The sequence below is a fragment of the Ursus arctos genome, unplaced genomic scaffold (genome assembly GCF_023065955.2).
Source record: "Ursus arctos isolate Adak ecotype North America unplaced genomic scaffold, UrsArc2.0 scaffold_27, whole genome shotgun sequence".
Lineage (NCBI taxonomy): Eukaryota > Metazoa > Chordata > Mammalia > Carnivora > Ursidae > Ursus > Ursus arctos.
The window spans coordinates 11722896-11747956 of record NW_026622952.1 but is presented as its reverse complement, the minus strand read 5'-3'; the positions used below and the strand labels follow the sequence as shown (position 1 = coordinate 11747956).

The following is a 25061-nucleotide window of genomic DNA, read 5'->3' as shown; positions in this document are numbered from 1 at the left end:
TGCTTAGCACTCTCAGAAGGTGCAACATTAATTTTGCATTGTTTAATGAGAAACAGCTGGCAGACTTTCTGGAAACCAGGTTTCATGTCTGATACTAACCTGATGCTTTATACCTTAAGCAGAAAAGTTTTCACACAACTCAAACCTCACATGAATTCCTTTTTATGATTAATATTCACAGTCTCAGGTTTTAAAATCTAAACATCAAAGACTCTAACATTCAACAGATAGTTGACTTATTCTTGAAACAGGACACAAGTTACATCTAAAGATTATTTATGAGGGAATCATTCCCCGTTAGATTATTAAATAGTCATTTTAACTGTGTAAACTGGGAGAAATTCCTGTAGCTGATTTTAATGTTAAGAGCTCCAGGACTTGGGAGATATGCTATCACCTCAGAGTTCCTTCAGTGATAAAGTCCTTGTTGTTTCTGAGCTTGTATATGTGAATTTGGCAGCCAAAGCTAGCCAAGAGCAGAGGGCTCTACTTCTGTTCCCTACCCATAGCCCCTTCCCTGTTCTAAGAGGTACTAAACCCTCTCTGAAACTAGGACATTACTTTAATGGGCATTTTTGGGGTACTCAGAGTAGGGTTTTATCATCTTACTATCTTCAAAAAAGGAAAATCAATATACGAAACGTTTTATACTTTAGAGTTTGTCTATTTTCAAATTTCCTAATTTGGCTACCCAAATATGATTTCAAATAATTACACATGGTATTCATAGCGTTGTTTCTGAAGTTTTACTACCGATGCTATTCTTAGTAGAGAAAGACATTTTCTTATTAGTCACTGAAAACAATCTTTTTAAAAAAAGCATATTATGGGGTTTCTTGATTCTTTTAGAAATTTTCCTTTATAATTCTAATTTAATTGAGTGAGTAAGTAAATGGATGAACATGCATGGGGGAAAGGGAAGCAGGCCTCCTAAGAAATTATTAGAAAAGTAGTATTTTTAAAAAAGGTAGTGATACGAAAATAACCAGGTGTTATAGCCTGAGTGTTTTGGGTCCACGCCCACTCTGGCAAATTCATATGTTGAAGCCCTAACCCTAATGTGGTGGTATTTGGAGACAGGACCTTACGGAGGTAGGAAGGGTTAGACAGGGTAAATGAAGTGCAGTCCTCATGATGGGGTTAGAGCCCTTATAAAGAATAGACATCCAAAAGCTTGCTTTCTCTCTCAGCAAGAAGGCAGCTCTCCACAAGCCAGGACTGCCCCTCAGGAGAAACTAACCATGCTGAAACCTTGATCTTGGACTTCCCAGCCTCCAGAATTGAGAAATAAATTTCTGCTGTTTAAGCCACCTGTGGTATGGCAACCTGAGCTAGGATACCAGGTAACTGGTACAAAATGAATTAAGAAATTAACAGTTCATATTGGTTTTATATTATGGCCAGACCACAGTTCCTAATAATGCTCATTCAAAGCTATGGATAATCTCAAAGTTCTTAAGTCCGTATTAACTCTTTCCTTTTTGCTGCTTCTCATCAGGCCAGAAGGTTCTGAAATCAGATTTCTCTTTGTCCCTAAGCAAGTCTTCTTACCCACTAAGGTTCACCCTTCACTAAAAGGATTTAAGAACTTTTTTTGAATACTCTACTGTTAACTGACGTTAACCCAACAGTTTAAACCAAAGAGATTATATCAAATCATAATCATTATAGGGCTATTTTTAAATATCTTCATCAGGTAGTAACTGATACATAAAAACATGTTAATAACACTGCCCTCTATCCCATTCAACCACAGAACCTGGACATCGGCAATAACACTGCAGCTACTTGGGTGTGTTTCTTCCACATCCTCTGCCCTTGCCACTCTGCCGGATGGATGTTTTTCAAGTGAATGCTGCAGCTGTAATCTGCTGTACCCTATGAAGTTTTACTTGTAGAGGCAGAAAGAGCACTTTAAATTTAGATTCTTGCCATTTTGAAAGAATACTCTTGAGCGTCACACTTTTGTAACCAGGCTTCTAAATCAAATTTTAGTAATGAATCATACTCACAGCAAAATGATTTGGTACTCACTCCTTTTCTATCCCTCAACTGGTAACTGTCTACTGTTGACAATTGTGGGAAACACGCTTTTTGGATATGGCTGTAGGAGAAACCAAAGTTAGGAGGAGGGTGGCTAAGCAGAGCTAAAATGAACTCCTGTTTCACCACCTGCTTTTTAACACAGGTCCCTTCCACTAAAACCTCTTTTCTCAAAGAGAGAAACAGAGCACAGTTGGCATGGGTACTAATTACCCTAACCAGTAGAAATGTCATGCTTGACAAAATCGAGACTGTTTTAGTAGAAGCGATTCCCTAATGAAAAATAAAAAAGACATTTTCAAGCCCTTATTGTTACAAAACGAATATACACAAGCATAAAGATTGTATACAATATATTCCATCACAAGTAGGCAAGAAAACTTGCTCTAAGGGATTTCTGCACTGCAGTAAGACATGCACTAATCAGCAAGATGTACTTTAAAGAAGCGATTAGATTAGATATATAATTAAACGTAAAGTACTTGAAGAGTTCCCTAATGCAGACTTATGGCATTTTGACCTTCCTGTAATCCCAAGTAACATCTGAACTATGGTCCATAAAAGTTGGAAATTAAAAAATGGTATATGACTTTTCATCTACCAAGACTTGCCAAGAACAGAAGAGGATGATAAAGGCCACAAAAGGCCATAGAGAGCCAGGCATGGGCCCTCAGGTAATGCTAACACTTTCTTAAAGGAAATAAGGCTCTATATAAACTTTATTCCGGACTCCAGGGGTGTCTTATCTAGTGTGACTCCATACATCCTCATATAGTCTAATTCTGTATGCCTGGTAATTGCTACTAACTCTAATGAGAAAAATAATAAAATACATTATGATCTTAAAATGTTGGAGTTTAAAGGTATTTTAGAGGTCATATGGCCCAAATCCTTCATTTTATAGGCTAAAAAATGGAGAACTCTGGGGCGCTTGGGTGGCTCAGTCAGTTGAGTATCTGACTCTTGATTTCGGCTCAGGTCATTATCTCAGGGTCATGAGATTGAGCCCCGAGTTGGGCTCTGTGCTCAGCACTGAGTCTACTTGAGATTCTCTCTCTCTCTCTCTCTCCCTTTGCCCTACCCCTGGCTCACATTCTTTATGAGAGAGAGAGAGAGAAAGGAAGGAAAGAAGGAAGGAAGGAAGGAAGGAAGGAAGGAAGGAAGGAAGGAAGGAAAAGAAAGAAAGAAAGAGAGAGAGAACAGAATCTTTTAAAAAAAATGGAGAACTCAGAGATATGACAAAACTTGCCTAGCAATAATTTTAACTTAAAACTTGGGTCTTCTAGCTTCAAACTCCTGCTTTTTCCCATAATACTATGAGCAACCCCCCAAAAAAGCACATGAAATTAATTTTTGCATTCCAAGAGGGAAAAGAATTTAAAATGTAAGATATAAATTCAAAATAATTAAACATATCTAAAGAAATAAATATATTTGGAAATTTATCTTTAAATCTTCACTTAACTCTTCCTCATAGCTATGAAAGAGCCATTTTCAATAATTCACTTGAGAAAAGATGTAATCTTTCCTGCCCAAAAGATAATAAGCACTGAGTCATATTTTCTTAAAGTATGGGTATTTCAATTATCTTTACTAGATAACACCCCCAAACTGCTGGCTTACCTGGGTGGTTCTACTCTACATGGTATGGGCTAGGGTGCTAGGGATGGCTGATGTCACCTGGAAGCTAAACTGGGAACTCAGTTGAGGCTACAATGTCTGGGATGCCTGGACAATGAGTCATTTAGAGACTTAACTGAGCTCAGGTGGGTCACTGTCTAGAGGCCTCCACGTGGCTGCTTGGGCTGCCTTATGGCATGGCAGCTGGGTTCAAAGAGAAAGCATTCCAAAAGCACTAAACTGGTGGCTGCCAGGCCAATTCAGGAGCTAGTCCCGAAAGTGGCATAACACCACTTCTGCTTTATTTCATTCATCAGAGCAGTCCCAGGCTTAGCTCAAAGTCAGTATAGGAAGGAACGAGACCAAAGCATAAATAATGAGGCATGGTTTCATTTGAAAGGTCTTTAAGGTAACAATCTACCATATAATGGCTGTTTAAATCCTGGTCAAACATGATATCTGGTGGAGACTCACACGGAGGGAGGGAGCTGTTAATCAAGAATACTGAGAAATTCTATATTACAATAAAACAAATGTATATAACCCTAAAACTCAAATGTAAATACAAAAGAAAGTTCACTAATCTTATATATTCTTTGTGCTTCATTGGGTGTGTTTATGGAACTCAAATGAATACTGTGACATTATTTTCAGCCAGATATTAAGTTTTAATAAATACAGGCTTAAAATGGTTATTTATATATATATCTTAAAAACGTGCTCTTGAATTTATAAACTGTTAATATAAACAAATTAATTTATTAAATGTGATGTTTTGGGAGGGTGGTGAACACCAAGCTCCAAAAGATTTAATTCAATTATATGCTTTGTAGACTACCTGGTAACAGACATTTTATCCAAAGGATATCTGTGACTGAGCTCGGATAATAAAGACAATTTCCATGGTGAAGTGGGGGAACCCAGGAGTACTCAAAACTATATATATGTCCATTCTAAATATGTCCAAAAGCTTCAAAAACATGCATCAAAGGAGTAGGGATCTAATTTATTGAGGTTCTACTATGTGCTACAATGGTATACCTTAATCACATTATTTTACTTCATCCTCTCAAACACCTTGTGGAATGAGTATGATTATCTCCATTTACAGATGAATACATTGAAAGCTGTAGAGCCACGGTCACACACTTAGAAAGAGAAACAGGAGAGAACAGAACCCAGTCTGTCTGACCTCCGAGTCTATTTGCTCTCTCAGCTAAATAATTCTTTTATGGGTATCTTCAACGGTGGCACTAAATTCTACTTTATTTCTGATTGATCTCTATTAAAAAGTAGTTTTCAAACACTTTACTTTTCTGTTTCCAGAATCTTATTATTAACTGTTTTATGGAAGCAAACATTTACACAGCAGTCTGACATTTAAAGATATCCTTCAGTTAATGTTTCTGAGTTTAAATCATGCTCCTCCAACTGCCTGTTCATCTAAATTTGTGGTTTCTTAGAAAAGAGCATCCACGTCTAAGTACTAATGCTTTAAAATAAAGGGGCCAAAAGAAAAAAAATCCACCTTAAATCTACACTTTATAATTGTATGACAGCAAAAGGAATCATACATTTTTTTTTGAGCATTAGCTTCAACGTACAGGATAATGTCTTAATCATTCTATCAGGTGATGAGCTCCTTGTGAACCAATACCATTAAACACATATTCATCTCCCATGTCACAGCACAGTGACCTATACACTGTAACTGAGTGCTGGCTGAATGAATGAAAGGAGCAGAAAGAAACCTAAAATACCAGAAATTACACTGAATACTTTATAAAAATAAATTACCAACCAAATATTCATTACTTTCATTATTTGGTGACAATCGTAACGACAGGCACAGCACACGCATGCAACGATACACATTCCTACTTAGCAGCACGTACAGTAATGCCCAACTCCAATCTATTTCCTTGTCACAAGGAGGGGATAGATGAAGGACATTTATTTTGGAAGGAGAAAAAGGCAGCCAAGAAAGGGAAATGACACAAGAGGGGCCAAAAAGAACTCTGAAGAGGGCTAAATATTGGAATAATTTGAGATGTATTCAAATATTTTTTTATTCTTTGTATAAAGGTATCCTTATGAAAATTAATATTGAAAAACAAGAAACCACTACCACCTTAAAGTTACATATCAAACAATTATTTGGCTGATTGCTAATAAAACATCCGATCTTGAGAGAAAATACTCTAAAGGGAGAATAAAGGACAACAAATCTAAGTTTGAAAACATAGGGAAAAAAGAATTCTAGAAAGGGAACAATCTGTTTGAAAGATCTAGTTGCATTTCACTGCAATTCAAAATAAGGAATCACAGAATGTTATGTCTAATCATAATGGGCAAGTGATTGAAGAATAAATTGTATCTATGCCCCTATGTTTCTAAAGTGGCCGTTATTTAAATGTGTATCTAAGTGTACAAAAGTGGCATGTTAGAAGAAAATATTGTAACAAAATTTTGTCTTTGCTTTTTGGGGTAAAAAACAACTGGAAATTTCTCAAGTAGCCAAACTCCACTTTGATTTACATGTAAAATAAAAGCATAAATAACAACATAAATTACTTCAAACCTTATTGGTACTTCACTATTTTCAGAATTCTACAGGTTAGAAAAACAAATGTCTGCGGGAAATGAAAACATTAACCACTCATATATTACCTAATTAGATAATCACCAAGTCACAGTATAGAATTAAGAGACTATTAAAAAGTTACATTGTCATTGTATAATCCCACGTATTACGCTGAAAAGGAATGCTGCAGTCTAAAACCCCCACATATATCAAGGCAAATTCTGCACCTACTAGTTAACCGATAAGGAGCATTTCTTTTCTAAAAACATTACGAAATCGACATTTCCATGGGCTTTTTAAATTTACAAACCAGGAATCCTAGTAAAAACAGAGACAGGCAAGGACTCACTTAAGCATTAACACAGTCATTTAGAAACCCTTTAAAAATAAGTTTGATTCTGCATTGTGTTCTCAAATGCAAATTTAAGAAATAAAACTTTACATACCCAACTTACTATATATGTAAAGTACCTTTATCCTCTTGTTAATATACAATCTGACTTCCTAATTCTAGATAAACACATGCAAATGGCCTGAAAAAGTACTAAATATGTAAGACAGACTTGTAATTTCACAGCTAGATTTGCTTACACATTTTCTTGACACCAATAGCAAGAAAACAAAAGATACTGTCATAACTAAGGGATCTTATCCCAATCTCCATTAGCACCCAGAATATTCACCACTTTGTGGCTTTACTGTAGCTGGCACATTTAATAAGAACTACTTTGTGCCATAAACAAAGGTAATATCTAAATATGAACATAATTCAATTTTGATTACGAAATTTTATTTGCATTTTGCATACTGATGCACAATTGTGAATGATTTTTTATGTTACGTGCATACCACCAAAACCCAGTAAATGCTTAAGTCTCATTTCCTTTTTCTATCTAATTTGAGCAAATTAATAATCTAAAAAAGTATAGGAACACATTTTGGAGAATTACTGCATTATTCATATGTTATGAATCCTACAGTATAATATTAATTTAGGAAACATGTTCTTAAAAATGTTCTATACATTAAAATATATAATTTTCCTTCATCGTATAACTCAAAAATAAATTAGTACAATAATACTAGTAATAACATATAATAACAGAAAATATAAAGTCCCCTGTTCACATACTTCTGAGTTAATTTTCTAAATGGAAAAGAGCATGGATGATTTTTCACTCAGAGGATAAAATTACGTTTATTAGGGAGCATATTCATCTTCTAAGATTCCGCTACCTGCAAGGTGCTGGGCTTGGTCCAGTGCAAAATACAAAGAGCTTATGGATGAATAAAGGAAAAATATCTGTGGTAAATGCCATAGAGTAATACAGAAAAGGAGCCATAGGAATCTGGGTAAGGAATACATTGGTTCCAGCTAAAGGAATGAGGGAAGTATATTCTCCTTTAGGGAGAAGGAAAAATAAAGGGGTTCTATACAGTTATGCAGGGGGTGAGGCAGGGAGAAGAGGTAATTTGTTAATTATCTGTGTTCATGCTCTTTAATTATTATGATTTCCTGAGCTACTCATGTGTCTGGCAAGGTATAAGGGTGAGGATGGGAGAATGAGGCTGGGGTGGAAATCGACTCCTGCTACAGTAATCTCACAAAAATTCTGTAATATTAAAATGACTAAGAAAACCTGACGTCGGCTGGGCTCTAGACAAGCTCTGTATAAAGACATAGCTACACTTACTATAGTTAAGAAGGCCCTTTTCTGCACCGTGATAAAAGTCACTTTATCTACTGAGAGGACCCAAACAAAATCTGGAGCTCAAAGTAACTCAAGAATGTTAAAATCCCCAAAGCAACTTCAAAACTGAAGGAAAAAAATGAGCAGTTATCATTTAACAACATCTCCCAAAAGTCATCAATAATGAGTAAATCTTTGTTAGTTTATAGCTTGAAATATACATAATTTAACCTTCCATTAAAGCAGAAGTCTTTCCCCCAAATTACCCAGAGAAACTGAATGCTCACTAGGCCACGTGATATTTCACAATATACAAGCCAGCTATAATAACAAATAGCATATATTCTGAGGGGAGGATTCAATTCTTTGCCACTATTAAATGGGTTTCATTGGAATGGGAAAAAAACGTGGAGGCACTATAAAGACATTGTATCTAAGGGGTGTGCCATCCATCCTCACGTTTTCCAGAGCACATTTTCACTATAAATAATTTCAAACGAACTAATTCTTTAAATGTTAGGCACAAAATGATTTTCCTCAATATTTATGGTGTGACTTTACAAATATTTTATGTTTTTAAAATACAAAATCTATCCTTAAACATTAAGATATGAGCTCTCATTTTAAAAAAGACTTTACAGTACTGAGTGCTTTGTTTTTCAGTATCTATTAGGTAAATCACTGCAAAACTTTGCAGTCAATTATCAGAGGCTGTGAAGGGTTACAGTTCAGCCTATAATCTGCAAAAATACAAAGCATATCACGAAGATGCCAGCTGTACATTTTATATATACGCCTTACGTTTATAACAATTGTACATTAATGCAGACTCTTTCTCTCTCAATCTATTTTTTTCAATATTCTGTGATAAAAACTTAGTCAATTAAAGAAACAATAAACAAAAAAGCTGGACTGTTACATACCTAAAAAATTGTTAGCATTTTTCTCAGCTCTAAACGGAAAAAAGTGTTGGTATCTAGCAAACATATCTCCCTCTGCCAAATAGGAAATCAAAAATGTAAATATCCCATCAAAGACGGGTAAAAACAGGACATAAACAAATATTTCCAGTTTCCACGATCATACACGGAAAAAATACATGTTGTTATAATTTTAATCACCGACAAAGCTGCAGGTCCATTTAACAAACAACTTTTAGTGTCTGACATTTAAGAGAAAAGGCTTAAAATCCATGCTTCACCAGCTCTATGAATATGTCACAACTGCCAGTAACAGATACAGCAGCATTTCATTTTATGGTCAAAAGATGCCAGTAAAAACACAGTTATATAGGACATATATGTGTGTATATATACATATATATATGCCAACTTCAAAAATTTTCAGTATAAAGCAAGAAGAAATTGTTGAAGGAGGATATTATATTTTAAGTAACTTACCTTTCGCCCATCACTTGCATGGCAATTCACATTTAGAGGAGTCAGTAAAGCCATTAGTTTTTCTTCATTACCACTCCTGTAAAAAGGTAGTGAGTCAATTCCTATAAAATTACAGAGCTTCTTACGAATATTTATGGTTATTTTTCAGAAAAGTGGAAAACAATATGGGTTTGCTTTGATTTCTTGTATATGGTTCTCAATGGATCTCTTTTGGTATATTCAATTAAATTAATATATTACTAATTAATTCCTGTTACTCATCATACAGTGGTACATCTTAGGTAATGTAGCTTTCTATATTTTTACTTGTTTTATTTATCTGCATCAAGTCACCTTCTTAATTACAAACAAACTTTATTCTGATAAGTGATCTAAAACACTGGACTTAAAAATACATACAAAATGATGAAAAAAGCTAATGAATTAAATTATAAATGACCAAGAACAAAAGAAAATAGATGAGAATTTTAACATTTACTTTATGGCCCCCAGTCAAGCTTTGTTAGAAAAATTTTCACAGAAAAATGATGAGACAGGTATTTAAATACTCCAAGAAGATCATCGGAAAAACTGGGCAACTAAGATCTGCAGGTATCCTCAGAAATGTTTCAAATAAAATTAACCTTATAATCTTTACCATGTTGAAAAACTCAATCATTTAACATACTAATCATGTAAAATAAAAGTATACAGAGACTGAGTATAAGGTCTTATCTGCATTATCACGTAAAATCCAAGCAAGACAATAACATGTTATAATTTTTATAGTCCTCCACCTGCCCTCCCCCTTTTCTCCCTTACATGCATTATACTCACTTAAAATGAATGGAATCACTTACCTAGCAGCTTCTAGGAGTTCGTCTTTCTTGTATTCACCTAGATGATTGCAAAATATCATGCTGTTAGCATTTGGCAGAAGACAGATTAAGAAATGCAGTAGGCAGCAAATACAGAATTAAATAGAGAAGAACAGAAAAAGAGAGTCCACACCCCGCTGGGTGATGGAGCCGTGACGTTAGCCAGCTTGTGAAGGCAGCATCACCAGTGCCTTGGAGACGGGCAGCAAATTGACGCAGCTTCTTGTCCAATCCTCAGATGAAATAGCTTTCTTCAGACAACCAATGAATGCTAAATCTCGTGTCCAGAAACACATTCCCTCTGATAACAGCATGCCAGCTGAAGACAATGTCCCCTCCCCCCTTTCCTATTCAGGCTGTCACAGTATACTTGTGAAGCATAATACATTCTGAGACAAAAGCAAAATAATGTGGCTCTTAAAGGTACAAATTACTAGGCTTCAAAAAAACTCAGTTTTATTTGTAATGACATGGAAAGTTTTCTCAAAAAAAATTAATTACCGTTGCTGAGCATTATAGCAGTAGAAAAAAAAATATATCAGCATCATGAAGCTTTTGCCTCAATAGGGTAGGTCTGTAGACTAGAAATACGTGAACTCTGTACCAAATGCTATGAACCTCTTGGAGGCAGCACTCCAAAAACCAAAACAGTGAATACATTCTTAAATGACAATAATATTCTAACATCCTGTAGTCTTCACACTTTATACAAATTCATTCCCAAATTTTAACAAACAAGAAATCTTGAAATTGTTTTTAAAAAGGAGGCTGGGGTCTCTGAGAATAAGCAGATAGCCAACTATTGAGATGTGGATAATTCTTCTCCCTTCTATTTTTTAAAACATCACAGACTGAAACAAGGTATATAATTAAAAACCTTCTATACAAATTTCTTAGAGTATTCCAGATCTAATAATAAGCTTCTTTTGCAAGCTCAATTGAAGGACAAGGAATTTTAATAATACAGTGTTTGTTCATTCAATAAATAAAAAGAAGAGCCAGGACTATGATTCAGCTATAATATGCTGACTCAGTTTGCTATATCATGAAAGAAATAATTATACAAAATGTCTAAGCAAACAATTACATGAAAGCAAATATTAAGCACTCATATAAGAAGACATGAAATTTTAGATTAAATGAAAATGTTACTCTACTAAGAATCAAGCTTAAGTTATTTTTAAAATCTTATCATTTATAAAAAAAAAAAAAGAAAAAAAAATCTTATCATTTATAAATACGGATTTCTTTGCACTTTGTTTCCATTTTGTTACAGATTGCAGAATATTGATGCAAATACTATAAAGATACCTACGGACAACCAAGCCCATGTTTAAATTCTATAACCCAACATTAGCAAATATTCTTTTAGTTTAAATTTTGTCTTGCTTCTCGGATTATGATTATATTAAAATCTGGAAACTGTAAACAGTTATTTTCAAATAAGGAAAAAGTTATTAAATATCTTTTCTCTCCTAAGGAAATTTTATACACCACTAAAGTCACAGATTCAACAATATACACGGATAAGCTAGAATGCATTATTCATGATCATGGAGTTGGGTCTTTCCAATTTCCCAAATATTGTACTCCATCCACATTCTTCAACTAATTGAATTTTAAGATTTATATTACATTATGTCCCTGCCACTAAGGTTCCTATCTTCCCAAAGTCAAAGACCTGCCTTTACTACACATTTTAGGGGGCAATATGGAAGTCAGTGAGTCAATTTAAAAGCTTCTTGTGAGGAAAATGGCATAACCCATACTCTCAGATGCCTTAAGAATCAGGAGCAAAGTAAGTCAAATTATGAAATTATCTGTAGAAGTCAGTCTGTCAACAAACATTTATTTGAAAGGTCCATATGTCAGATTCAAAACTGCAGAAGACACTACTATAATCTCTGAACTCAAGGAATATTCGTCTATTAAGTGAGACAGACAACCACATGATTCTGGTAGAGTATGAAGAGAATCTTATGAAATGCTGTAAAGAGCTTAAAGCCTAGTCTAACTGAGATTAATAAGAGACAGGGTAATTGTGGTTCAAAGAAGGTTTCCTGGAAGAGGGAAAATGTGAGGTGATGCTCAGGTGAAAAAAGGTGAAGGAGAAGCAAGCAACCAAAGTAAAAGAAATGAGGAGGGAAATAGGAGGTCTGTAAACCTGAAAACACACACACGGCAGGGGAATGGGTGAGCAAGCATGAGACAGAGAAGGAACAGATCACGAATGACTTTCTAAGAAGTTTGAACTTTATTTCAAAACCAATGAGGACATAATTGAAATATCTTAACAAGGGGAGTGCAAAGTATATTTAAAGACGTGTAAGTTTTGTAATTATACTCTACTTCAGTGAACTGTCATTGGGGAGAAAAGTGGCCCAAGAGGTAGGGGGTGGGGAGAGACAATGACTTCTGACATAGTTTGTATTTTGAGGTAAGTATAAATTCCCTGGTTAACAGTCAAAACACATGAAAATTGGGAACTGAAGTACCTACTACTAAAATCTGAGTCATGGTGAAATATAACTCTCATAAGTTGGAAAATAAAACTGCAAAGTACTTGGGATTTTCAAAGTTCAACTCAGTCTACTTACATACGCTTCTCATCAAGTATAGCTTATTGATGTTTTCTCCAAAAGGCACATTTTTACAAAAATGTTATTCCTGCATGGATAAGATGATAATCAACCAAAGCCTTCTAAAGGAAACATATAAGTGCATCTGACAGAGTCAGGCACAGGTATTACAAATGACTTTCTACTTTTACTGTTAGAGACTCTAGTACTTTAATCAGCTTTTCTGCAATACATTCCAACATCCACTATCTGGTGCCCAAGGACCATAATCCATAAACAGTCGAAGCTATTTTTCAAATGCTACATCTCAGGAACAACTGACAGTGAATTTAGAGTCGCTTGTACATTCCAACAACAAATCTGAGCCACTTACTTAACAGCCAAACCACTAGGTTCTGTCTCGTTTTAGCTGAGAATCTGAAAATATTCTGGCTGAGACTATGGTGCTCTACGGAGCATTTATATTCTTTAATAACATCCAGATAAAGGCTAGCAATAGATCAGCCAGAAAGGAAACTAGGCAATTATAGTCAAGATAATAGCAGCCGGGAATGTTTAAAATAAATGGCTTGTATTTTTCTTTGATTAGAATAAAATAAGTGGGCTTAAAAAAAAAAGCAAGTCACGAAGTTTACTTTTCAAAGTCTGACTTGCTTTTTTATTAGTAAACTAATGATAGAATATACGTAAAAATAAATACACACACACACACACATAGGGAGGTATGAGTCAATGTGTTTAAGGAGGTATGCTATCTGAAAGAAGGTTTAAAAAAAGGTTAAAAAATGTTAAAAGTGAAACTACCCTTTGTATTTTTCTGAGGTACGTGGAAAAAAACTTCTCTATTTACTTAATATGAAGGCAAAATTACTTTTTGAATAAAAATGAAGAAAACTTAATAAATAGGAGTCATAATTATTGACTTATCTCAATTTCAACATTTTAAAGTGCTTCTGCCTCTTTCTTCGGCAACTGACAGGATCAAAATAGCCTTAGTTTTGTAAAACTGAGTCTTTTGGTTTTGTTGAGGTGAAATAGCATGGAAGGATTATGAACACAAAATCATGAATTCTTAGAGCAATGAAGGACTCAAAAAGGATTATGACTTTTCTCTACTTTGAAGCCATGCGCAATACACGCCTATAGTTACATCTTCTTAGATGCAATGAGGGGAATGTAATTTGAAAGTCACTTTTCTCCTGTCACCTCACCTCCAATTTCAGAATCGTCTTCCTAAGGGATCAGCTGCAACATATTCATTTACAGTTAATGAAATTGACACTGAAGCAGTTAAATGAATTGTCTAAAGTTTTACTGAGCATTATTCATGATCTGTCAGGCCCTGAAAAAGGTTAATATGTGAACACAAACCAACAAATCTGAACTCTAGAAGACAGATGTAAATAAAAGAGTAACAAACAATAATAGTGATAAAGCAATTTTAAAAACAACAATAACTAGCTTTAAATAGGTTAAGCCTATTTATATTACATAAGCTAAATATTTCCATCAAAACCATTTTAAAGCATTTGAACTTTCATATGAGCTTGTAAACATGGACCAAAAAAGTGTATACAGGGCCTAACCTTTTAGTTTGTTTTAATATCGTGGACCAAGGGAGTAGGAAGAGAAAAATTCATTCTGGGTCTACTCAAATGATCGATGCATTTGGTATTTCCTACAGCATGCTTTAATCCCTCCTGCTTTAGATCTCTCAAGGGAAGAGCTATGTAAAGACTTTAATCAATCATCTCAGTTATCAGGTTTAGGGACCCTTAAATTGCTGAGTGCTAAATAGTACCATGAATTGATAATTTTCACAGAGATATTTTCTCATCTTATATTTCCCAGCAAATATAAGAGATGAACAGATTCTTACAGCTCACCTGATAGCCCATATGGGGAGTAAAATATTAATTTAGGTGACAAATACCATTGTATTTTCACTAATAGATTTGAAAACTTAGAACCAACTACGTAGTTGTGGAAGGAATTTCACTAATGTACCAGGAAATAATCTAATCTCAAGAAGGTAAAGCTATAGGTCCTCCACCAAAAGCAATTTTCAGACAGACTACTATTCTACTATAATAAACTCCAGGAATTCTTGAATCAGTTCTTCTCTCTCAAATCTTTCATAAATATTTTCAGGACAATTGGGGAAAAATTAGAAAGTTATCAGAGTTCTCAATGCCTTCCTCCTGCTTCTGAATCGTACCAGTCTTCCCACTCATTCTGATCTGGATTCAAAGTCCATACCATTAGTTAAGTCTAGAATCATGGTCAAACTAAACACTCCACATCCATTTTAAATACAGAATCATTTGGGGCTTTCAAATTCTAGGCTTGAACAGAGTATTTTCCTAGTGGAGATCCTTTTCTTCTTTTGCCTCCTACAACTCTGACCTTTTCAATTAGCCTGTATTAGCTACCATTAAACATGACCTGTGCTATAATACCATAAAACCTCGAAGCTCTGCTGTCCAATACACTAAACAGCACTCTCACGTAGCTGTTTACTTTTATGCACATTAACATCATAAAAAAATAAAAACACTGTTCCTCAGTTGCACTAGCCTTATTTCAAGTTTTAAATAAGCATGTGGGGCTACTGTCTACTACAGTAGACAGCGCAGGGAGAACGTTAGAATAGTTCAAACTTTTTGCGACCATGCTATTTTAGTGTTTTTATTGAGTATTTAAGAAGTCATCCTGAGGGGCGCCTGGGTGGCACAGCGGTTAAGCGTCTGCCTTCAGCTCAGGGCGTGATCCGGGCGTTATGGGATCGAGCCCCACATCAGGCTCCTCCGCTATGAGCCTGCTTCTTCCTCTCCCACTCCCCCTGCTTGTGTTCCCTCTCTCGCTGGCTGTCTCTGTCTCTGTCGAATAAATAAATAAAATCTTTAAAAATAAAAAAAAAGAAGTCATCCTGAAAAAACAAAAGAGAAGCCACCTTTTACTTTAATACACTATTTTCCATATTTTTCTTAAAGTTGTCGCTGCCAAAACTCTATAAACTTTTTGTCTCCTACTAAATACCAAACAACTTCTTCATCAGCATGAAATATAGGGGAAAACACTGAACTGTATGATAAAAGATCTGGAGTGAATTCTAGCTCTGCCATCAATTTGCTTGTGTGACCTCAGGAAAGTCACTTTACCTTCCAAGGACCTTCCATTCTATCGTCATCTGGAAGGAGAGGGTGAAGGGTTAAATGATCTCGGGTTTCAGCTCTAAAATTCTCATCCCTTATTTGATTCTCAACCTTGCTCAGATCTTTTTTTCTTTTTTTGCTCAGATCCTTTTCTATGACAATTTTAATGTTGCTCTAAACAAACTTTAAGGAAAAACATAAAATTATCTGGGGTACAAAATCTCTACTAAACTACTATAAAACATACCACACCTGGGACTTACAGAGAAAGCAGTAAAGCAATTTTACTCAGCCTATACTATTTACTTAGTTAATTCTAAATTTTTGTGAACACTCCAATTAGAAGCTAAATGAAAACAGCTCTTTAAGAAGAAAGTGGTGATTTGTATAATTCTGATCTTTAATTATAGATATTTGTTTTGTTGGTAAGATTTTTTTTTAAAGAAGAAAAGTTCATCTAAGTATGGAACTAGATACAAACCAAATTATTATTATTTGAGAAATTTCCAATTCTTTGGGAAAATGGAGATGTCCTACTCCCTGCAAGGCAGCTGAAAGTCAATTTTCAAAGAAAAAGACCCCCAAATACAACTATATTATACTATATAACAATATTAAAATGAGTAAAAAATAACAGCAGATTACATGTCAATGCAAAAACCTAAACCAATGTCTTAAAACATTCCAAAAACATAATATAACATTCAAACATAATAAAGGCTCTGCAAAAAAACATGTAATGCTATTCATAAATAATAGAACTGTTAACAACTAGTTTCTTTGTATGCAGTAATATGACCTTGCTTAGCCCCAGCAACATCTAAGATACATGTCCCATTTATGGACTCTTTGCAGAGTTTCAAATAATTTAAACCTGTTTCTGACATTCTGTCAATTGTATTTGACATGTAACAAGACTTTTCACTGGACTTTTGTTGTTGTTTTGTTTTGCTTACATTTTAGGATGAGTGTTAAATCCTTTTTTTTAATTTAAATTCAATTATCCAACGTATAGTACAACCTTAGTTTTTGATATAATGTTCAACGATTCATTAGTTGCATAGAACACCCAGTGCTCAACACATCACGTGCCCTTCTTAATGCCCATCACCCAGTTACCCCATACCCCCACCCACCTCCCTTTCTACAACCTTCAGTTTGTTTCCCCGGAGTCCAGAGTCTCTCATGGTTTGTCTCCCTCTCATATTTCTTCCCATTCAGTTTTCACTCCCTTTCCCTATTGTCCTCTGCACTATTCCTTATGTTGTTGTTGTTTTTAAAATATAAATATTATGGGGCGCCTGGGTGGCTCAGTCGTTAAGCGTCTGCCTTCGGCTCAGGGCTTGATCCTGGTGTTCTGGGATCAAGCCCCACATCAGGCTCCTCCGGTGGGAGCCTGCTTTTCCCTCTCCCACTCCCCCTGCTTGTGTTCCCTCTCTTGCTGCCTGCCTGTCTCTCTGTCAAACAAAAAAATAAAATCTTAAAAAAATAAAAATAAAATAAAATATAAATATTAAAATTTGGGATATAAATATAAATATGCATTGTCCCCCAAAAAAGGTTATGTTATAGGATATATATACTCTCTAAAAGACTGGACATTAAAAGCCAAAAAAAACCTGTTCCTACAGGACGTTATTAACCAATGAGATATTCTGCAAAGTGTGCCTGTACTTACAAAGAAAAGGACCTTTTAGATTATGCTGTAGAGGAAAAGACCTTTTGATACATCAAAAAGAAGACAAGAAGGGAGAGCTGGGTGAGACTGGGAGACGTGGGACATTGATTTTTTTTTACTATCACAATGTCTGTTCCTAAAAGGTCTGGAAAGGTAAAACCCATATTTGATCCAAAACAGGTCAATAGTTTCATATTCTTTGTTTCTACACCAGTGGTGCTTTTTCCCTAGTCATGCATCCAAAATTTATTTGCAAATCCCAAATCCAAAAAGCTCCAAAACTTAACCAACTTCGTATACATAGCTACCATACACTTCATTGCATAAATATTAACGTTTGATTACAAGCTGCAGCACCAGATTCTACTGGGATGCTTTATAAGATTACTAGATGTATAGTCTTATTTAATTTGCTTACTGATACATAATTTATCTACAATAAAATTTACCCTTTTTAGATGTATGATTCTGTGAATTCTCACAAACTTATACAGCTGTGTGACCATTACCTCAAGATACAGAACATTTCCATCACCTAAAAAGTTTCCTCAGTCCCCTCTATAATCAATCTCCTATCCAACCCCATTCCATGGCAATCACTAATCTGATTTCTGTCCCTATAATTTTCCTTTTTTTAAGAATGTCATATAAATGGAATCATAGAATATGTAAACTTTTGAATATGGACTCTTTGACTTCGTATAAATGCTTATTCATGCCATATAATGGCATGCCATTATATGTTGTGGACATACCAATATTTGTTCTTTTTTGACTGTTAAGTAGTATTCCATTATATGAATGCACCTGATTTTGCTTACTCATTCACTAGCTCAACAACCTGGCTTGTTTCTTTCTAGCTTTTGTGATTATGAATAAAGTTACTATATAAATTCAGATTTTGCAAGGACAAATGTCTTCATTTCCGTGGGCAAATACTAGGAGTGGGGGTGCTGAGTTGTATAGTAAGTACATGTTTCAACTTCATAAGAAACGGCCAGTTATCGCTTTTTAAAAACTTGAAAAATTCTTAATTCTGGAGTACAGATGTGTCACCTATCAAAAGGAATAAGAACAAAATAGAAAAAGTTGACTAATGAGAAATAAGACAGTACTGCCACAACCTGACAGCTAGAAATCCCAACCCCTCCTCTTGTAGGGGCAATTCGCCTGAACTGAACCAATTTGCACACCTTTTAGATCTTCTACTCTCACTTGTGCTTTTGTATATTTTTAAACAGGGAAAACACACAAACTTCATCTCTTCACTCGAGAAAGTGTTGGTATGTAGTACCTGCAATCCCAGAGCTATGAGAATATATGAACCACGCATATTTTGATTTATAGGAACCATACTGTTATCTGTGAAAAGAAGATTACTTTCCTGCAGTCCTTACTCTTACCAGGATGCTTGGCCCCTCAATGCATCAGCCTACTGAGGACCTGGGGTTTTGTGAGACACCTACTTGGGGACTGTCCAACCACTGCTTCCTACAAGTATAAGGAACTAAAAAAAAAAAACCAAAAAAAAAACCCCCCAAAGGCTAATGTAGAAGTACAAGTGACTACCTTTTGAGTGATAGAAGAACTGCCTTGTCTTCACTGTAATTATTGTGTACGATCGCATTTATATTCTTAGTATAATGTATTTGGTCCCTGGTTTACAAAGTCTCTAAAAGATGTAGTAACCTTATTTACAATTTTGGGTCTTCTCAAGAAGCGCCAGTTGTGATTAGCTTCTTCAACTGCAAATGCTTAACTATTTTTCTTGTATTTTCCCAAAAGTATCACTAAATCTCTTATTCAAGGTTAGAGTTAATTCACTTTAGTGAAGTCTGATTAACGGTATTATTCTAGGCATAATCTTTCTCATTCAAACTCTTGTTCTTTTTTTTCAAAAACTGCCATTCATTTATTAGTTCTCCTTTGAATAACATCCATTCTTTATGCATTTAACAAATACGTGTCCAATACCTACAATACGCCAAACATAACACAGCCGCTACTACTGTATTGTGTACTGAATCTTGAACCCGTAGGAGAGAAAGTGATAAATTCAGAACACCAGGAATGGCACCAAACCCACAGAATATCTCATTCATTTATCAGGCAGCAGCGCAAAACCGTTCTTGATGGAAGTGTATCACCCGTGTGAACATTATCTGTCAGGTGTGTTGAGGAAAAGTGGTTGAGGACCACTCATCGGAGATAACAGAGCTAAGCACTATGGTTTTAAAGCTTTTAGATATTTACCAGCGTGACTGAGAGATAGAGATACTATGTGTGTCTAGGTATGTCTGTGTAAATAGAAGACTCAGATCAGGGTAATGATAGCTTCTAACATTTTGTGAATCATGGACCATCTTAAGGAGCTAAAGAGACCAGCTTTAGACCCCCTCCCTAGAGAGAAAATATCTTGCACATTTGAACATATAGTCAATTCTTTGTTTTAGAGTTTTTACAGGCTTCTTGGATTCATAAAGGTACCAGAGGTTAAGAACTTCAGGTTTGTGTTCATTGATTCTAAATAATAATCTTACAACAGGCTTGGCAAGATAAACGATTTGATATCCTTATTTTAAGGACCCCCAATTTTAAAACTATGTAGTGACAAAACTAGGACTGTACAAATCTCTGCCCTTTGACAGTATTTTTAATTGGAATGATATGGAGTGATAGCATTAAGTCAAGTCACATACAAGCTTGGCCATACAATTCTGGGCAGGATTTTAACATGTGGAAATGGACTGCAGGTTGGGTAACTATCTACATAAGCAAAGAAGTTCAAAAAAATCAAGGTGTATTTGGGGAAAAGTGACCAATGTCAAATATGTTGCGAAGGAATGGAGGACACTGAATAATATTTCAAAAGAATACATTTGATCTATTTTTTTGAAGGATATGGAACATTATGTTGCAGAATCGAACGTCATTTTGTGTTAGCTTTATTGTGTGACTACGAATATCATGTTACATAGCTTAAATAGTAAAATTTAAGATATCTGTATCTTGATCTTAGATTAATACTTTGTCCAATAATCTTGCTGAACATAACCACAGAAGCACTTTGTTGTTTCAGTTTGTACTTAATGAATATATTACTATAGATTCAGACTTCATATACTGAGAAACACCTGTTAAAAGTTAGAATAACATATTTAAATAATATAGCTGGTCTATTTAATTATTAATTTAGTTGTTAAAATTGAACAGCCTTTCATTCTTGTATAGCCCATTTCAAGACAGACACTGTGGGTTCACAGTTCAGCTAGGAAGCATTTCAGACATATTAAAGATAATGTTCTCCAAGAGAAGTTTTGAAAACCATTGTATCTAAAAGGCCATAAAAAGAGCTATTGAGATATAATGCCTGGAAAATCAGTTTGTCCTTTTCCTGAGCGTAATATCAGCTTCAAAAAAAAAAAAATCTGATATAGATTAGAATATTCACTTAATTTACTTAACCATTTTTTTAATAAAGTTAATACAATGGGCTATTGTACTACTATGACTACTTTTGGTTTCAACTATTCTCTTGTATTTTAATCTATTTTCCTTATTTTGTTCAGTCGAGAAGGAGATATAGGAGAATGCTTATTATTTCAGAAAAATATGGAAAAAGACTTTAAAGTTGAAGAAATGAAGAGGACATACCTGCATTTTTGGGAAAAATTATTTTGTAGTATTTTGCTTTTGGCAATTGTTTCAAGTCTGCCTAAATATGTCAGAAAAACATTTTTACTTGAAGTAGCAAAAAGGAGAAATAAAAGATATTTAATCTCAGATAATCTTAAAATTATCTTATTGGGATATATTCTCCTATGTAGAGTTGACATAAAACCACAAGTCAACTGTACATTTCATTTTCTTACCTGAAATATACTAAACCCCATCTTTTAGTATCAGTTTTATCATCTAGTTCCTTATTTTAAATACCTAGCAAGACAGGGCAGCAACATTTCTATCAGAAACATGTCTAAGACAATCTTACATTAGTAACAATGAAATTTGAGTCAACATTCTTTGTCTTTTGTATGTGCCGATATAAGTTTGCCTAGTTATTATTTCCTGAAGGGCAGAAATTAGATTTATATAATTTTCAGTGCTTGATATCTTTTCAGAACATAATTAGTAGAAGTGCCTTGTTCCTCTTATTTTTTAGAAAGCTGCTTAGATTAACCTATGACACACATCATTTCATGCATACAACATTGCCATGAGGTTCAGACACTGATGGTAACATTAGTTTGTTTTTCCAAGATTTTTTAGTTTCGCATTATCAATAATTTTATTGTAGAATTTGCTGGTAAGAAATGCTTATCACCATTTCTAAACCTAGATGGCCAAGGACAAAGATTGCAGGTACTACAAACAAAAGTTACTTGGATGATGAGATCAAATCTACATATTGGTTCAAAAAAATTCTTTTGAAATAATGATTTTAATATAAATACTTCACATCAAATATTAAACATTTCTAAAGAAACAAGATGTTTTTGAATATTTTGGTATTTCCTCTCTTTGGTGGGCTTATTTTCTTCCCATGAATTTGTCAACTACTCTCATATAAAAAATTGTCACTTGTCTTATTATAAAGCTGCTACCATAAAAATTAACTCTCTTGGAACACTCAAAGACTAAAGCACTCCAGATAGCCAAGTTTTCAACATAACTGCTAATTTAGCAGTTTAATTCCTCTGCTCTTGATGGAATTTTTTTATGAAATATATTACACACCTGTATGCATTCAAAAGTGGGTTATTCCAAACATAATTTAGCCTTTCCTGACAAATCAAGGCCAATTATTATGAACCTCAGCCAGATTGTGCAACAATAAAGCAGTGCTCTCTGGGCCTATTGAGATATGCAAGGGCAGTCGTAGCTATCCAAAATGGTTCCAGGATACTATGCATTTTATTCTTTTTAATGTATAATTTATTTTTCTCTTTTTCTTCATGTTAATGAATCTCCTTAATTTAGAGTGTCTAAAAATGCTATCTAATACAAATACAATTCCAGGCATATAATGTTATTTAAAATTTTCTAGTAGCCATGTTAAAAAAAAAAAGTAAACAGAAGACACTAATTTTAAACAATACATTTATTTCACCCAATATATCTAAAATATTACCATTTTACCCTGTGGCACTAAGCCCATTTCATGTGCTCAATAGCTACAGGTGGCCAGTAGCTACTGTTTTAGACAGTTAACATCTAAGACTATCATGACCTGGAAGATTACAAAGCTCAGTAAACACCGTTACTGATGTCAGAGCAAATTCTGCAGTGAGAACAGTTCTCCGAGGTGCAAGCGCCTTCTGATTCAGAGCATGACTTCTGGACATGTATTTGGCAGAGGTGGAGTGCTGGGTAGGAGAGGAAGAAAGGGAAGGGCAGGTGGAAGAGGGAAGAAGAAGAAGAGAAGAAAGGACAGTAGTAAAAGCAGAGGGATGGATGAAGTTAGGAAGTGCAAAGAAACCAAGAATGAAGTTTCTGAGATAGACTCTGAGAAGGCTAGAAACTCAGAAGTGAGTAAAACATACAAAGTACTGAACATTAACGACCAGATAATGCGGAAATGAAGCTTTTCTTAGTAGGTAAATCGGGCTTTTATAGATGTATGCAACAGTGAGGAGAATTCACATTAATTAAGGGCTGAGGAATCCTTGCCCCACACTAGCGTATCCAGAGAGAGACCAGTGATGGCTACTGATGACCCACAAGAGGCAGCACAAGCTTTTTACAAGCTACCTCACTCAAATGCATATGCCAAGGAGTGACTGAGAGTGTGCTCAGATAATGTGTCCAACACACCACTGACCACTTTTACTGAATCTTATAGAGATCAACAACCTTACCAAAAGAAATATAGACCAATTTCTAGTGACACTCAACTCCTGGGCAAGGGACCAAAGGACTTGACAAATTCATCATCTCTTCTTGAAATTTAAAAGGAGCTTTGAAAAAAAAGGTTATCTAGATAACATGAAAGAACAAAATCTGGTCTTGAGGAACCTGAGCTTAGGATATAAAATAATGGCAACTGGTGGCGAGCACTACCAGAAGAACATGAGTAATACGGATAAATACAATGGCCTGCTATTAGAACAAAAAAAAGAAAAGAAAAGAAAAGAAAAGAAAAGGAAAGAAAGAAAAAGAAAGAAAGAAAGTTGACTGTTCACATATACAAGTCAAGAAATACTTAAAAATTGATTTAAGACTAGCCCAGATTAAACTACTCTGAAGCTGGTTTGACAGGAAACTCAATGAATCAATGTAACATTTACAAAAAAGCAAATGGAAACTTACATTGTATCAGCAGAATAAAAAAGGTGGGAGTGGGTGCTATTTAGCCTCCAGTATAAAAACTAAGAATGTAGAGGTGGTGGTTATAGTTACAGGAAGTGTCCTCTTAGTCGTGTATTTCAGAGCAGCTCTTAAAAAGAAAAATGCATAGCCATATATAATCTAGTTCCAAAAAGAAGTTACTGCATTTGGCTTAATTAATGGGAGAAATATTTCTAACCATTTAAGTTATTCAGCAATGGACTAATGATGTTAGAGAGCTGAGCATACAGTACAGAATCCTGATGGAGTAATGGAAGAGATTAGCTGAGCTCTAAATCTAAGGTCCCTTCCAGATCCATGATTACGTATGTATGACGTCTATGTTACAGTTGTATACTTGTTAATTATAATAAATTTAGACATAAATTATAATATGCATGCATTCTTCAGTCTGCTCTTCATGAGATCCACCCATCAGTCTCTAAGTTCAGTTCATATATAAAGTTACAGATCTTACTATCTGACAGGCACTTTCCTCGAATGAACTCATTTAATCCTCAAATAATGTTTTGGTTCTATTATTACTTCCATTTTACACATGAGGAAACTGAGAAATAGAAGGTCATATAGCTAATCGTATTAGTTTCCCTTTGTCATTGTGACAAATTACTAGAAACTTAATGTTTTAAAACATGAATTTATTCTCTTACAATTCTCGAGGTCAGAAGTTCGAAATGGATGAGCAGGGAGGGCTGCATTCTGGAGGCTCTGAGACAGAATCCATTTCCTTGCTGTTTCTAGCTTCTGAGGTGTGTGCACATGCCTTGGCTTGTGGCCCTGCATCCCTACAGCCTCCATTTCCATGTCACATCTCTTTCTCTGACTGGCCTTCTTTCCTTTCTACAGAGACCCTTGTGATTGTTGGACCTCCCCCAGATAACTTAAAATAATCTCCCCATGTGAAGATCCTTAACTTAATCACATCTGCAAAGTCCTTTTTACCCCAAACGGTAACACTGACAGGTTCTGGGTAACAGCACGTGGACACTTCTGGGAGGCCATTATTGTGCCTAGTACAACTAGTATTTAGCAGATGGAGGATTTTTAACCACGATGAACGCTGCTTCTCAAATACTGCTCCTCTATAAATGGAAAGTACCATACTT

At 34.9% G+C, this 25061-nt stretch overlaps 1 protein-coding gene across 1 annotated transcript in view; it reads right to left on the bottom strand.

Annotated features, from left to right (window-relative positions):
• TNKS (tankyrase) overlaps positions 1-25061 on the bottom strand; it is a 203465-nt gene that overhangs the window by 83113 nt on the left and 95291 nt on the right. The window contains exons 4-5 of the mRNA XM_026508362.4: positions 10178-10214; positions 9339-9414 (exon numbers count right to left, since the gene is read on the bottom strand). Of these exons, the coding sequence (XP_026364147.2) occupies positions 9339-9414; positions 10178-10214 (113 nt within the window). The remainder of the gene's footprint in view (positions 1-9338; positions 9415-10177; positions 10215-25061) is intronic.